The sequence below is a fragment of the Mustelus asterias genome, chromosome 28 (assembly GCF_964213995.1).
Source record: "Mustelus asterias chromosome 28, sMusAst1.hap1.1, whole genome shotgun sequence".
Classification (NCBI taxonomy): domain Eukaryota; kingdom Metazoa; phylum Chordata; class Chondrichthyes; order Carcharhiniformes; family Triakidae; genus Mustelus; species Mustelus asterias.
In genome coordinates this window covers 16,806,183-16,823,303 of record NC_135828.1, presented here as the reverse complement: position 1 = coordinate 16,823,303, position 17,121 = coordinate 16,806,183, and the positions used below count along the sequence as shown (strand labels likewise).

At 44.6% G+C, this 17,121-nt stretch overlaps 1 protein-coding gene across 3 annotated transcripts in view; it reads left to right on the top strand.

Moving 5' to 3' along the window:
* tubgcp2 (tubulin gamma complex component 2) overlaps positions 1-14,956 on the top strand; it is a 48,637-nt gene extending 33,681 nt beyond the window's left edge. Inside the window, exons 15-19 of one of the 3 annotated variants that reach the window (XR_013495635.1) lie at positions 3,529-3,672; positions 7,614-7,742; positions 8,679-8,842; positions 11,307-11,489; positions 14,546-14,956. Coding sequence is in view for 2 of the 3 variants with exons in the window: in XM_078199614.1 (XP_078055740.1) it covers positions 3,529-3,672; positions 7,614-7,742; positions 8,679-8,842; positions 11,307-11,418 (549 nt within the window). In the remaining variant the exon portion in view is untranslated. Of the gene's footprint in view, positions 1-3,528; positions 3,673-7,613; positions 7,743-8,678; positions 8,843-9,403; positions 12,397-14,545 lie in introns of those variants that run through there. The other 2 variants (XM_078199615.1, XM_078199614.1) reach the window with 2 other exon arrangements.
* The last annotated feature ends 2,165 nt before the right edge of the window (positions 14,957-17,121 follow it).

Genomic DNA, 17,121 nt, shown 5'->3' with positions numbered 1-17,121 from the left:
ATGTTTTGTTTTCTCTACTTACTAACCTCACGTAAACCTTTTGGCAATAATGGAAAAAAAAACTTAGGAATCGTAACCGAAATGTGGAAGACATTACTGTAGAGACAGATAATTAAATCAAAATGTGCGCTAACCAGATTTTTGTCATGTAGTCTTCTGCTACTCATTAAAATGTTTCAAGACAAGATTTCAGAGTTATTTGTGCTCTTGTTAATAGTGGCTACAGTGCATATTCTCAATATTTATAAATGGAGGGATTTGGAATCGAGATATATCTTGAATAATTTCTCATTGAAGTGATTGCTTTTGATTGTTATGTTTGTAGAGTTCTTTTGTCATTGCCCAATTATGGGCTGTGGTAAGGATGAGAAAGTTTGGGTTTAAAGATACTTTGTACGTACAGTTGACAGATCACTGAACCCTCCAGCAAGCTCAACTCCAGTTTCACAATGTTTAACGGAACAGTTTTTTGTTCAGTTAAAGCAAAGTGACTTCTGCCCGGATTGTGGCTTAGAACCATGGATTCGGTTGTGTACCTTTAGGCATCTTAAGTTTGGCCCCTTATAGTTGGTGACTGGAACCCAGCTTATCGTTCGCCCTCACAAAACATGACAGCGGGACTGCTGTGTTTGTGCGATGCCTGGAGAGGGTATTTTACACATGGTAGATTGGAGGAAAGAAATTGGCCTTTGGTGCCCAAAAGTACATGATCGTTCTTCTTCTGTTCACACCGTAAAAGGATTTAAAAATATAATTTGCCCCAAACGCATAAATCAAGTCATAGAATGGTTACAGCACAGCATGAGGCCATTCGGCCCATCATGTCTGAGCTGGCCCACTGCAAGAACAACTCAGCTGCTCTGATTGACCCATCCTTGATCGCAGCCCTGCAGATTTCTTCTCTTCAGATACTTTTCCACCTCCCTTTATGAAGCAATCATTGAATCTGCCTCCACCACCCACTGATGGGTTATGCATTCCACTCGCTCCTTTAAAAATACCTTTTCCTCTGCCTTTGGGTCTTTTGCCAATCACTTTAAATAGTTGTCATATGGTTCTCAACCTTTCTGCCAATGAGAACGTTTTTTCTCAACCTATTTTGTTGAGCCCCTTCATAAAAGAACAAAGAGCAGGAACAGGCCCACCAAGCCTGCACCGATCATGTTGTCCTATCTCGACCAACTGCCTGTATCCCTCTATTCCCCGTCTGTTCATGTGCCTATCCAGATAAGTCTTAAATGTTGCTATAGTATCTGCCTCAACTACCTCACTTGTCAGTGCATTGCAGGCCCCCTGGAATCATGTGTTCATGATTTTGAACACATTTTTGCATCTCCCCTCAACTTTCTCTATAAGGAGAACAACCCCAATCAATTCATGTAACTGCAGTCCCATATCCCTGGAACCATTCTCATAAATCTTCTCTGCATCCTCCTGAAATTCTTCACATCTTCCCTATAGTGTGGTGCCCAGAACTGGACCAATATTCCAGTTGAGGGCTGAATCTCTATAAAAATTCTTCATAACTTCCTTGCTTTTGTACTCAATGTCTCCACTTAGAAAGCCCAGGATCCCACTTTAGCCACTTAACCTCCCATCCATTGACTCTGTCTACGCTTCCCACTGCCTCGGCAAAGCAGCCAGCATAATTAAGGACCCCACGCACCCCGGACATTCTCTCTCCCACCATATTCCGTCGGGAAAAAGATACAAAAGTCTGAGGTCACGTATCAACCGGCTCAAGAACAGCTTCTTCCCTGCTGATGTCAGACTTTTGAATGGACTTACCTTGCATTAAGTTGATCTTTCTCTACACTCTAGCTATGACTATAACACTGCATTCTGCACCCTCTCGTTTCCTTCTCTATGAATGGTATGTTTTGTCTGTATAGCACGCAAGAAACAATACTTTTCACTATGTTAATACATGTGACAAAAATAAATCAAATCAAATTAAAGTCTATCTGTTCCACTGAACATAAAACTGCATATGCAAATACCCAGAGAGCACCTCAGCTTCTGATTGGCTTCCATCAGGAGGGGGAGGGGCAAAATTGAATTCCTTTATTCTCTCACCGCTGAAGTGTTTTTTCTTTTAAAATTAAGCTGTGGCGCTTATTCAAAAACTCTTTTGTTTGTGTGGTCAATTTCTAGAGTGACTGACAGCAAACTCTCTCGAGATTCTCAGAGGTTTAGTTTACTCACGCATTCAAACCCGTACAGGGGATGATTGCAACTTTACACGCACGTGCGTTTGCAGAGAGGGTGCCCTCACTGAGAAGTTCCAGATCAGGTGGGATCCTGGTTAAAGGTAGCTCTACAGAATTCCCTTCAAGATGATGGCAACGCAGTGAGTTGCCAGTGATGTTAAGAGTTGTTCTGCTTGGCTGATTGCGGCCAGTGGTTTTCAGGCTTCCAGAAGAGTTTGTTGCTTGCTGCTTGGTCAGCCTGGAGTCCTGCTGTGAGATGTTTGCACATTGGAGTTAAATCGTCAGATTGCTTCTAAGTTCTCAAACGTATAGAGAGATTTCAAAGTGGTCATTCGATTATGTGGCCTCCTTCCTCCATTTCATAAAGGGATGTTTATCTAGTGTCTGGATCTAGCTTTCGATTTGTGGCTTATAATGTCCCAGTCATTAGCCACTGAAAGAGTCATCATCCATATTGATTACCCTGTTCTGGGTAGCTATTGTCTTGGTAGACCCTCACACTCTGCTAGAGGAATACTCTAATAAAGATGCAAATAACATTGTTTTCCTTTCCATAGTGCCCTTTTGAAATGGACCTTCATGGTCCCAAATTTGAGATTCTATGAATAACACGTCAGAGAGTGTCTCCAGTCCCATCCATATAATGTGATTTGATTTATTATTGTCACATGTATTAGTATACAGTGAAAAGCATTGTTTCTTGCGCATTATACAGACACAGCAGCGGAAGAAGGTGGAAGAGAGAATGTCCAGGGTGCGTGGGGTCCTTAATTATGCTGGCTGCTTTTCCGAGGCAGTGGGAAGTGTAGACAGAGTCAGTGGATGGGAAGTTGGTTTGTGTGATGGACTGGCCTATTAGTCTTGGCTATGATTCACAAATCTATTTGCCTTTGCTCGGGAGCTGAATAATATTAGTACTGATGGAAATGGGGGTGGGTGGAGGGATGGGATGAAATTCGGGTCTACCCAACCAAACGTCAGCAGTTAATCTGAATGGTCACTAACATCAACAGAAAATACTCAGAAACCCATTCACCTGGTCAATTCGAGGTTTCCTCAAAACATTCGGCACAATCGTGAGATCCACACACACAAAATCTTTGTACGCGTCTAATAAATAAAATTTAAGAGCGTATGAAGTTACCTGTACAGTATCTCTAGATGAAATTTCTTATAACCCAAGCAACAGGTTTTGCACTTTTAGATTGAGTGAGGTTCAGTACAAATCCAGCCACAGGAGATTGAACTGAAGTTTACACAAAGTTTCCTGAGGTGAAGCAACACTTTTCATAATTTCTGCAATTGTTTGGTACTTTAGGCGTCCAACATTGATGAGGTTTTGAGCTATCATACCAGTTTCCTGGACAACTGTATGAAGGATTGTATGCTGACCAACACAGTGCTGCTGAAGATCTTCTCAAAACTTATGTCCGTGTGTGTCATGTTTACCAACTGTATGCAGGTAAGCACCTCTATTCCGTTTTATGTATTTGAGTGCCTGGGTTTCAACCCTTATTTATCTTCCCCAATCCTGGTTAAAGGGCAAATCAACTGACCTGCTGCTTGCGACTGCCAATACCAGTGATGGTTTGCATTAAGCTAAAACCGTAAGGGTAGTCTGTACCCGTGGGAGAGGTGAGGTTTCTATCACGAAACCTGGTAGCTTGTGCTGTGTGTTTGCTGTGACGTTTTGACTGCATAGTGATCAGAGTTTGTTTTGATCGGTCCCCTACCCAGAAGTTAGCATGATTTAACTGGCAGGCTTGGCCTTCAGTTGGTTGGGAACACCCGGATACTGTGGATAAGTTGCCTGGGTGAGGGGCGGGGGATGGGGTGGGTAGGAGGCTTGAGGGTATCAGTGGGGAACTGGGGATCACTTTTCTGGCATTTTACCAGAAACTGCCCTTGCCTCCCTTTCACTGTTTGTTTTCCCCCGTCCTCAGAACAGTGGCTGGTCAGGCTTAAACCAACAGAGCAAATTAAATCTGAGGCTACCAGCCCCACTGAAAATATTTAATCAGCCAACCCGTCTCCTACAAGTGGATTGGTTGCCCATCCCTTGTCCCCCGCCTCCCTTAAGCCCAACAGTGGGCAGGGTTGGAGTCCGGTTTCTGATTTTTAAAGCTTTAATGTCCCCACCTGAAGGATTTTAGGAACATACTAATTAGGAGCAGGAGGAGGCCATTCAGCCCCTTCACGCCTGTTCCACCATTCAGTAATCTGATTGTGCCCTCAACTCCACATTCCCACCTGCCCCCAATACCCCCTGACTCCCTTGTTAGTACCTTTTCTAGGTACTCTGTGCTTTCGAGGTTTAACCTCGAGCTACATAAGACCCTCGTCAGACCCCACTTGGAGTACTGTGCTCAGTTCTGGCCGCCTCATTACAGGAAGGATGTGGAAAAGATTGAAAGGGTGCAGAGGAGATTTACAAGGATGTTGCCTGGATTGAGTGGCATGCCTTATGAGGATTGGCTGAGGGAGCTCAGTCTTTTCTCCTTGGAGAGACGTAGGATGAGAGGAGACCTGATAGAGGTATATAAGATGTTGAGAGGCATAGATCGGGTGGACTCTCAGAGGCTTTTTCTCAGGGTGGAAATGTCTGCTACGAGAGGACACAGGTTTAAGGTGCTGGGGGGTAGGTACAGGGGAAATGTTAGGGGGAAGTTTTTCACACAGGGTGGTGGGCAAGTGGAATCGGCTGCTGTCAGTGGTGGTGGAGGCAAACTCAATAGGGTCTTTTAAGAGACTCCTGGATGAGTACATGGGACTTAATAGGATGGAGGGTTATAGGTAGGCCTAAAAGGTAGGGATATGTTCGGCACAACTTGTGGGGCCGAAGGGCCTGTTTTGTGCTGTAGTTTTCTATGTTAACAAGGAGGTTTGGAAATGAAAGGGTTAAAGCGGGGACACAGTCCAATTGCAATCAATGTGATTCCAATTACCGTGCTTTGGTAGCAGAACCTCTGCTGTCCCCTGATCCTTATTAAACGGCACAAGTGCTGACAGTGAGCTCAATTCAAATCTGGGAGCCCATCTATAATCTTGACCTTTTATTGAGTTGTCATTTTCTACCAGAAAGAAACAAACCATCTAAAGAGGTTGATGACAAATATTTAATTCACCTGCAGTGATAGTGTGGCTCCAATTCTGCTGTGGTATTACAGGGTAGAAATGTGCACATTACCTGTCTAGCCCTTCCCTAATGGAAATTTACATATTTTTATCCCTTCAGATTAAAGGTTAGACATCTGTATCCTGTATACATCAAGGAGGAAGGTTACAAACTTTCAGTCTTCAATTACTGAATTTCTTTTGAAGAGGCTATTTGATCCAGCCCAAGTTAAATTATACCAAATAATAATACATTGTGCTTTATTGCAAATTATCACTTATCAGATTCCCTTAACCAGCTGAATAAAGTCATCTCGTGATTGTTTTCACATTTGGAGAGGAAAGACATTCCAAGCTACTGAGGTGATATTGGCGGAGGTGAACTCTGGGCAAGGCGCCATTCCACAGCAACTTTCATAGTGGAGCAGAGACTCCTCTTCAGCATCCTGGCCAACTGGCACAGTGGTTAGCACAGTGCCAGGGACCCGGGTTCGATTCCCGGCTTGGGTCACTGTCTGTCTGTGTGGACTCTGCACATTCTCCCCGTGTCTGCGTGGGTTTCCTCCGGGTGCTCCGGTTTCCTCCCACAGTCCAGAAGATGTGCTGGTTAGGTGGATTGGCCATGCTAAAATCCCCCCTCTGTGTACCCGAATAGGGTACCCGATAGGCATCTCCACATCATGACTACCCGAATAGGCACAGTAAGAAGTCTCTCAACACCAGGTTAAAGTCCAACAGGTTTATTTGGTAGCAAAAGCCACTAGCTTTCGGAGCACTGCTCCTTCATCAGGTGAGGTCACCTGACGAAGGAGCAGCAAGCGCTCCGAAAGCTAGTGGCTTTTGCTACCAAATAAACCTGTTGGACTTTAACCTGGTGTGTTGTGAGACTTCTTACTGTGTTTACCCCAGTCCAACGCTGGCATCTCCACATCATGACCCGAATAGGCGCCAGAGTGTAGCGACTAGGGGATTTTCACAGTAACTTCATTGCAGTGTTAATGTATGTAAGCCTACTTGGGACACTAATAAATAAGCTTTAAACATTTATCTTTCGAGCAGTATCACCAGTACTAATTACCTGATCATTATCACAATGCTGTTTGCGGTGTGCAAATTGTCTACCACATTTCAATAGTGACCTACCTTTCAAAAGTACTTCATCAGCTGAAATGGCCCGAGGCCACGCAAGGCTACTTAATGCAGGATTTTTTTCCCTTCTTTCTCATGGAGAGAAAACATTAATGTGGAGCTGCCGGCGTTGGACTGGGGTAAACACAGTAAGAACTTTAACAACACCAGGTTAAAGTCCAACAGATTTATTTGGTAGCAAATGCCACTAGCTTTAGGAGCGCTGCCCCTTCATCAGATCTCCACTCCAACTGACAAAGGGGCAGCGCTCCGAAAGCTAGTGGCATTTGCTACCAAATAAACCTGTTGGACTTTAACCTGGTGTTGTGAGACTTCTGACTGAGAAAACATTAACACAGATTGTTTAGGCTGATTGGTGTATCTCTCTGCGATGAGCTTTCATGAAACATAAGATTTAGCAATAATTCTTTTTTTTTAAAATCTCAACTACTCTCTCGGAATTTGGACAAATGGATGCTATATTTGGAAATAAAACATTGATTCAAACAAGAAAAAATCTGCCACTTTCCTTCTAACTTATTTCCAACAAATCTTTCCACATGCATGGTTCCAGTTCACGGCATCGGTGGATCAGTAGATCAAATGTAGTTAGTTTCCACAGCTCAGACTACACTAAAATGGATCAAATGTTGAATACACATGTTACGTGCCTTAATTGTATTGAAGGCATGTATTCAATTCTTGTATTTAAGGGGCGGCTAGATATAGCACTTGGGGCGAATAGGATCAAAGGGGAGAATGGGGAGAAAACACGATTAGGCTATTGAGTTGGATGATCAGCCATGATCGTAATGAATGGCGGGGCAGGCTCGAAGGGCCGAATGGCCTCCTCCTGCTCCTATCTTCTATGCTTCTATGTTAACTTTGGTCATGAGCAAAGCAAAAGTGTTCAGCTTTTTATTGAATTCAAATTTCACCATCTGCCGTGGTGGGATTTGAACCCAGGTCCCCAGAGCATTAGCCTGGGTCTCAGGATTTACTAGTCCAGTGATAATACCACTGCGTCATAGTCTCTCCAGCCCAAGTACTTATGGGACTAGAATTGTTGCCTGCGCAAATAGTTGCCCTCTGTTACCTCCATCATGACCTTTTGATTTGTTTGAAGAATTGTAAGCTTCAAATTCTTCACTATATTCTCAGAGGTTTACGCAAAGCATAAAAATTGACAGTGAGATGATGCGTTTGACACTGGAACATGGTACAATGAAGGGTCCACCAACTCAGTCAGAGCGAACCGAAGAAAACGAGAAGAAGAGACTAACCAAAAAGGTAAACTGTCCTGTCTAATGTTGTTTTCTTCTTGGCAGCGCGCTGACCTTGCTGCCACACTGACAACAAATACTTTGCATTGAAGATACAGTAACCTTGTAAAATTGAGTTCCTTGTAGTTTATTGCTGTGTTTTCAAATGAACACGGTGCCCTTTGTCCTTGGGAACCACAATTTAAATCCAACCCGAATGGAATGAAGTTGCTCTTCATCAAATTAATTTGGCAACCACAGCCCTCTGTCTGTCAGTGCGAACCGCCAGCAATAAGTTGGCAATGTCACTGGGGTGGCTGGTGTAGAAAATAGAAAAATTCATACTGATACACGTAGATGTACGACTAGGGTTGGTGTACACGGGGGGGGGGGGGGTGGACTGTAGAGTTTCATCTGTGTGTCTGAATGCTTGCTGCAGACACTGGAAGCAAAAATTATATATATTTTGTTTAATGGTCCAACATTGAATTTAAAATATAAAACTCTGTAGTTTTTAAATTGCACCCAAGTTGTTTGTAGTCACATCCGATTAAGAAGTCAAGAAAGTAATGTTTGATTGTCAGGTAAGCTCCTGATGATAAACTGCAGTGGCACAGTGGGTTAGCACCACTGCCTCACAGCGCCAGGGACCCGGGTTCGATTCCCGGCTTGGGTCACTGTCTGTGCAGAGTCTGCACGTTCTCCCCGTGTCTGCGTGGGGTTTCCTCCGGGTGCTCCGGTTTCCTCCCACAGTCTGAAAGATGTGCTGGTTAGGTGGATTGGCCGTGCTAAATTGCCCCCTTAGCATCAGGGGGACTAGCCAGGGTAAATGCATGGGGTTATGGGGATAAGGCCTGGGTGGGATTGTGGTCGGGTGCAGACTCGATGGGCTGAGTGGCCTCCTTCTGCACTGTAGGGATTCTTGTTGTTCAGCCGGGTTTCTCAGTCTGGTCTGTTTTTGCAGTTTGTCGCGGAGCATGCAGACGCACTGCATTCAACATCTGGGTTCGAGAGTACAATCAACACGTTTGACAACAATTTCTCTTCCAATCTGCTTGACCTGCTGGACAGATTAAGCATTTCGAGCACAAATGACTGTGAGCACAGTATGATCAATATAATATACAGGTAGGTTATTGTCTTGGTACCGTGTCCATACCCTGCTGTTGGTGCTGAATTAATTTTGGATTGATTATTCTGCACACTCACTACCGGGGCAGAAGTTACAGTCAGCCTCAACCGGGCCTGGGCAATAAATAAATAAATCCCAGCCAGCCAACAACTCCCACGAATGAATAAAAAAAAGTCTTACTAAGTGATAAGAACCGTTTGGTGTCACAAGCCAATAATCGATTTGTGTACATTTCTGACTAATCATTTTGTTTAGGTTTTTATTCTCTGAACATCATAATTCCTTCCTTCCCAGCTTGGAATTGATGGAAGCGTAGAAAGTGGACAGCAGAGAAACTGATCATTCTTCTGAATATAAATTGTCCAGTCTAATCCCAGCCCCCTTTTCTCACACGCATTCTTTTTTATAACCATTTTAAGCCAAGGTGCAGTTACCTGTTAAATTAATCTATGGCCTGTGCTTCAGTTGTGCCAGGGGATTCGCATTCTAACAACTCTTTGGAAATTGATTATTTTTCCTAATTGCTAAATCCTTTGTCCTCCATTTGTGTCTCACAGACTGGTGTCAGAACTCTCAAGGCTTTGGATCAGTATATTAATTCTTCCTGTGTGAGGTGTAAGCAGAATTTAAACATTTTTACCCGCTGCTTTGTTCTCTTTTCCCAATGTTCTTCAGCTCTGATGATATCCACTAGTTACATCCAGAGTGGCTGTCATCTAAAATCTTCCTTTGTGGGCAGCAGTGGTTAACACTGCTGCCTCACAGCGCCACGGACCCGGGTTCGATTCCCGGCTTGGGTCACTGTCTGTGCGGAGTTTGCACGTTCACTCCATGTCTGCGTGGGTTTCCTCCGGGTGCTCCAGTTTCCTCCAAAAGGCGTGCTGTTTAGGTGGATTGGCCATGCTAAATTCTCCCTCCGCGTACCTGAACAGGTGGCGGAGTGTGGCGACTAGGGGATTTTCACAGTAGCTTTACTGCGGTGTTAATGTAAGCCTACCTGTGACACTAATAAATAAACTTTAGAAGCGTTAATTATTGGACAAGACTAATGTTAATGGAATCTGGGAAGGGCCAGTTGTGTTTAACTCAACATCGTATCATCTATTTGTAAATTATGTGACAGCAGAGAAATTGGAATTATAATTCACGGTGTAAGATGCTCGTGAATTAAAGAGAAACCTTTGAAAACGCAGGGCTCCATCGCACCTGAAGTGACGCTGGATATTTCCTTTGGGGCGAATTCTGGGTTAGCTTCATAACTTTGGCAGAGGAATGGTAATATCCCTGTTTACAGGGTTTACCCGGTTTTCACTGGAGTTACTCGGGCCGATCCGGAGAATTCCCAAGGGAATTCCCAGCAGCTGAGCACATGGTAGATACAGGGTGGAATTTTCCCAAGCTGCCCGCCACGGGAATCGTAGCGGGGCGGGACCCGGACCATGCAAAGGTCGTCCATTGGCCTCGGGTGGGAATTTCCAGCCTTGGGGCGGGTGCAGCCGGAAAACCCCGCCCACTGGGCTTAATATCCGCAACCAGTGATTGAGGAGCCGGGCTTGGCAATTTGGGAAAGCCATGTTGGTTCTTCAAAGTGACCGGCATGTATTCTGGGGGCTTGGAAGATAAATTAGCAAAGCACATCTTCAATTTAATCATTTTGAAAATTGCCCTTTAAATCGGCCAGCTTTCCTTCCTGTTTTCCTGGCGGGTGTGTTTGCTAGTATGCAGTCTTTATTTATTGGCTAGAAGGAAGGCATTATATGCTCTGCAGGAATCTCCTTATTTCTAACAGCAGCAGTACAACAAAATACGGACAAAAGGGACTATTGTAATGAGACCAGCAAAGCACAGTGCTCCATCTAGTGGCAGAGTTTAGAATGAGTAACTCGCAGTCTGTGGTGAGGGGTAATGTGGGGTTTTGAACCCATGAAACTCAGGCTGCAAGTGTAAACAATTGCAGAGTGAATGCCACCTCGATCCAGTTATTTTTATACTAATGTGAAGGATGCTTCAACATGACCACACACCATTCAGAATGTATGGGACGGAGAGGGGTTCCTCATCGTCATGCCCGTAATTCTGGAACGCATTTGTTCAGGGCGGCACAGCGGTTAGCACTGCTGCCTCACAGCGCCAGGGACCGGGTTCGTTCCTGGCTTAGGTCACTCTCTGTGCGGAATCTACACGTTCTCCCCGTGTCTGCGTGGGTTTCCTCCGGGTGCTCCGGTTTCCTCCCACAGTCTGAAAGACGTGTTGGTTAGGTGGATTGGCCGTGCTAAATTCTCCCTCAGTGTACCCGAACAGGCGCCGGAGTGTGGCAACTAGGGGATTTTCACAGTAACTTCATTGCTGTGTTAATGTAAGCCTACTTGTGACACAACTAAATAAATTTTAAAATTCCTTCTTTCTGAATGGACAATTTTATCTGTTTAACTACTTCTTTGTGTTTCTTTTCCATTGCAGGTTAGATTTTAACGGATTCTACACTGAGCGCCTTGAACACATGTCTGCAGAAAGAAGTAAACTGCAGGGTCCGCAAGGAATTGTTACAAGAACAACTTTATCTGCTCAATAAAATGCTAGACTTGGTTATTGTAGATGTACCATCATAATGACCAATGGCTCCAAAACAAACTTGGTATATAGGTGTGTAATAACTAGAAATCCATACTCTGCAATCTAAGTTTTCAGATATGTAATTAGATTATTTTGAAGCTTTTGTGAATAAGATCCATTTGTTAATACTTTGTTAGTTTGCAACTAGCTGTCAGGACAAAAAAGGAAAATGGAGTTATTTTTGTGTTCGATTATTGCTGAGCGAATAGGGGCTGGTGTGAATTCGAGCCCCCCCCGCCCCCTGAAGGAGATTTGTACCCAAACCAGTCTGTCTCCTCTTCCTGCTTGTCCCCCTTCTCATCAACATGTCGCTATTCTCAGATCGGTATCACGCAATTGAGAGAAAGGAAGCAAAAGGCAGGGGGGAAATTGGCTAAATAGAAGCCACCCCTTCACCGTAAGCAGCCATGATGCAGAGATGCCGGCGTTGGACTGGGGTGGGCACAGTAAGAAGTCTCTCAACACCAGGTTACAGTCCAACAGGTTTATATGGAATCACGAGCTTTCAGCGCGCCGCTCCTTCACCCGATGAAGGGGCAGTGCTCCGAAAGCTCGCGATTCCATATGGACCTGTTGGACTGTAACCTGGTGTGAGACTTCGTACGATAAGCAGCAACTGAGCGTGAATCTGCTCTGATCCCAGCTGCAGGAGTGGGCCGTAACAATGTGTGTTTCTCAGTAACAGAAGATTGAAATGGAAAGCAGGCAAGAGAGAAGAATGTACGGGCAATGTTTTGAAATTTCTAAGTGTTACGTTGAGTGCAGGAATGTGTAAATGGGGTGGTATGTTTTTTCAAGAGCTGAGAATTTCAGATTTTTATTTTAAAGTCATAGTGCCTTCAATCATTTCACTTTATCTACACCCTGCACTTCAATTTTTATTCTATTTAGTATATCTGATTAAACAGTCTGTAATAAATTTTCAATATGAAACGCATCTGAATTGTAGAATTGTGCTTTATCTTTGTCCTGGCTTTGACTGAAGTGCGCAGACTCCCAGGGACCGAACTTCAGTCGTCAAATAAAGGAAGCTTTTTCATATTTGTATAAATGAGATTCAAACTCAGGCACAAGCTTTGATTGGAGGCTTCCACAGCTCTGTTTTCATACAGCTTTTGAAATTCTGTAAATTTCCATGCCGTTACAGTTGTCCGTTGGTGAATTAAGGTGAGTTAAGGGCGGCATGGTGGCACAGTGGTTAGCACTGCTGCCTCACAGCGCCAGGGACCCGGGTTCGATCCCCGGCTCGGGTCACTCTCTGCGGTGTCTGCACGTTCTCCCCGTGTCTACATGGGTTTCGTCCGGGTGCTCTGTTTTCCTCTCGCAGTCCCAAAGACAGGCGGGTTAGGTGGATTGGCTATGCTAAATTGCCCCTTAGTGTCAGGGGGTCTTGCTAGGGTAAATGCATGGGGTCATAGGGATAGGGTCTGGGGTGGGATTGTGGTCGGTGCAGACTCGATGGGCCGGATGGTCTCCCTCTGCACTGTAGGGATTCTATAAATTTTACCTGCTTGTTGAAACCACACACTCAACAGGAGATCTTGAAGCAAAATCCAGAGGAAAGGCGGCTGCTGCTGACTAGTTGGTTGAATCTTTTTCGGCTCCCACTTAATAAACGGGAGTATCAGAATTGGGATCATACCACAAGAAACCTGTCCCTCCCCACTTAAAGACGTCTTGCACTACTATTCGGAATATTTAGCACCTAGCAGAACTAACAAGAAGGTGGGCCTCACAGTATGTCCCTAATACCTCACTATTACATTGAATATCCCTTTGAAACATTTAGGTTTCTATAATTTAACTATCATGAGTGATCAGTCTTTCTGATTTGAGATGAAAAATCATATATCCGCATTACTCACTATAAGAAGGATGTGGAAGCATTGGACAGAGTGCAGAGGAGATTTACCAGGATGCTGCCTGGTTTGGAGGGTAGGTCTTATGAGGAAAGGTTGAGGGAGCTAGGGCTTTTCTCTTTAGATTAAGAGGCGACTTAATAGAGGTTTATAAGATGATGAGGGGGATAGATAGAGTGGACGTTCAGAGACTATTTCCTCGGGTGGATGTAGCTGTTACTAGGGGGCATAACTATAAGGTTCATGGTGGGAGATATAGGAGGGATGTCCGAGGTAGGTTCTTTACTCAGAGAGTGGTTGGGGTGTGGAATGGACTGCCTGCTGTGATAGTGGAGTCGGACACTTTAGGAACTTTCAAGCGGTTATTGGATAGGCACGTGGAGCACACCAGGATGATAGGGAGTGGGATAGCTTGATCTTGGTTTCGGACAAAGCTCGGCACAACATCAAGGGCCAAAGAGCCTGTACTGTGCTGTACTGTTCTATTACAACAGCAAAGTGAACTGTCATTTACTTCACTTGTATCAAAACTTCAACAGCCCTTCCTTCACTGAGTAAGCTGCTACTCTATTCACTGATAAACTTGTACCAGGACTCATTTTCCCCTCGTCCAGCTGCAGCTGACTTAGCATTGCCGGCTTTTCCGGCAGTGCTTTGATTTTCAAATGCACTAAATAAGTGCAAGTTGCTAATAAGGGAGTCTCCTGAAGACACGGAATCTCATTAGGGTTACGGAATCACGTGTGCTCACAAGGTTGTCATCAAGGTGTACATTCTTGTTCCAGAATAAGTTGAAGCTTATTTATTAGTGTCACAAGTTGGCTTACATTAACATTGCAATGAAGTTACTGTGAAAATCCTCTAGTCGCCACACTCCAGCGCCTGTTCGGGTTACACTGAGGGAGAATTTAGCACGGCCAATGCACCGAACCTGCACGTCTTTCCGACTATGGGAGGAAACCGGAGCACCCGGAGGAAACCCACGCAGACACGGGGAGAACGTGCAGACTCCGCACAGACAGTGACCCAAGCCGGGAATCGAACCTGGGTCCGTGGGGCAGCAGTGCTAACCACTGTGCCGACAGCTGTACGGGGCATCCTGGGCCTCCTTCAACTCGTGAGTGCTGTTTCAGTTCAGGAAATTGGATATCAATCAGGATGGAAGCCTGGACTGCGATTTTTATTTTTACTTTTTTCTTTCGTTCTCCTTTTCACCTCCTTTCCCAGACTCAGGGGAGCTTTGACTGGCAGTAGGGACCGTACTGTTTCCCATGAACCGCAACTGGAACCACCCAATGCAAGCACATTGTCTGACATGACACTACATAAAAACTGGGGAGCTACAACCACCAATATTCTCTGTGTCCACATGATGGCGCCATCTATCCAATGAGTTATAGTACAGAACTCTTCCATTTAAGGTAATCAGTCAGCCAATGAGAATCTCCAATTTGAAGCAGATTCACACACAGTGCAGCAATGAATGAGTAAATAACTATAAAATTACAATGCTTACTTGTCCTAACAATTATAATGCTAAGGTAAATAACCAAGCATAAATTGCTATTGTAATTTAATTAAATGTCCAGTTCAGAACATGTATAAAGTTAATAAAGAAATGACCTACTTTTCGCAATCAGATTCTTTAGCTGTTTTCCATCTCTCATCACTGAACACTTTTTGAACCCAAGTCAAAACAAACTTGCTGTTGCTCAGGCTGAAGGTCCTGATGATGACAACCGACATGTTTCTCCAATGTTTGTATCAGAATATTACCCCCGTCCATTCCAAAAGACGTTGCCACGATACTTTTTATTCATTTGTGGGACATGGGTGTCGCTGGCTGGCCAGCATTTATTGCCCATCCCTAGTTGCCCCTTGAGAAGGTGGTGGTGAGCTGCCTTCTTGAATCGCTGCAGTCTATGTTCTGTGGGTTGACCCACAATGCCGTTAGGGAGGGAATTCCAGGATTTTGACCCAGCGACTGTGAAGGAACGGCCGATATATTTCCAAGTCAGGACGATGAGTGGCTTGGAGGGGAACTTGCAGGTGGTGGTGTTCCCATGTATCTGCTGCCCTTGTCCTTCTAGATGGAAGTAATTGTGGGTTTGGAAGGTGCTGTCTCAGGATCTTTGGTGAATCTTGTAGATAGTACACACTGCTGCTACTGAGAGTCGGTAGTGGAGGGATTGAATGTTTGTAGATGTGGTGCCAATCAAGCGGGGCTGCTTTGTCCTGGATGATGTCAAGCTTCTTGAATGTTGTTGGAGCTGCACCCATCCAGGCAAGTAGGGAGTGTTCCATCACACTCTTGGCTTGATACTGGATGCAGCCCTCTGGACAATGCCCAACAATAACTCGCCAAGTGGTCATTACCCATTCGTGACCACTATCTCCGATTGTTAGCAGCTTGTTTGACCACAGAAGGGAGAATGGAGACAAACAGAAGCACATGGCGAACAATCCTGCACTTGTCCAGTTTCCACAAGCACTGACCCTGGCTACAGCAGCTAACTGGCATCAACCAGGGGCTGGATATGAGGCGGAAAACCCAACACCCAGATACATTCCAGGTCCCGAACCAATGTAAAGAACCAGAGCTGACAAAGGGTCATCCAGACTCGAAACATTGGCTCTATTCTCTCTCTACCAACTTGACTTTTGTTATTTTTCCCGACAATCGACAATGGTTTCATGGTCATCGGTAGATTCTTAATTCCAGATATTTTTTATTGAATTCAAATTCCACCATCTGCCGTGGCGGGATTCGAACCCGGGTCCCCAGAACATTAGCTGAGATTCTGGATTAATAGTCTAGCGATAATATCACTAGGCCTCACGATGTTGCAGCAAATGTTAATGCAAACAGCACAGACACCAGCAGTCCTTGGTACGTGACTGACTGACGATTATTCCAGTGTAAATGTTGGGGAAGTTACGTGAATATCGAAACAACAAGACTGGGTCCGAACCTGAAACTGTGAACTGGTGGCTGTTCTCAATGAACCTGCCTCCAAAATTCGAAGGAAAGTAAACTGACCCACAATCCAGTGTGGTCGAATTCTTACAATTTTACTACTCTGGTTATGCCCGTTTTCAGTCCACATATAAAGCATAACCAATTGGACAATACATCCTAGTACATCCAATAAGCTGCTTCAGATAAACTGGGGATGGGGTGGAGAGAGATTTTTTTTATATTTTGGGTGAACTGTTGTGGTGGCAGAGTGGTCTGCTCTGCCGCCTCACGGTGCCAGGGACCCGGGTTCGATTCCCGGCCTCGGGTCACTGTCTGCGCAGAGTCTGTACGTTCTCCCCGTGTCTGCGTGGGTTTCCTCCGAGTGCACTGGTTTCCTCCCACAGTACGAAAGACGTGCTGGTTAGGTGCATTGGCCAGGCTAAATTCTCCCTCAGTGTACCCGAACAGACACCGGAGTGTGGGCGACTAGGGGATTTTCACAGTAACTTCATTGCAGTGTTAATGTAAGCCTACTTGTGCCTAATAAATAAACTTTAAATAAACTTTAATTTCAACTTAAGTTTAAGCGTCTATTGCGAAACAGTTTGACCAGCTTCCATTTTGTAATACAGATGCTGACTCTGAACATTGCACATTGCGAGAGTGCTTTGCATCATAATTTTCCCAAGATCAGTTCTTCTAGCCAAAAACATAATCTCAACTTGCGCTGAAAGCATTTTCTTTTTAAATTAAATGACTTTACCTCATCTGTTATGATCCTTGGCTAGATCCCCAAGTTGTTGTTAAGTTCTGGTTTGGCACCAATCATATTTTGTTTCAACTG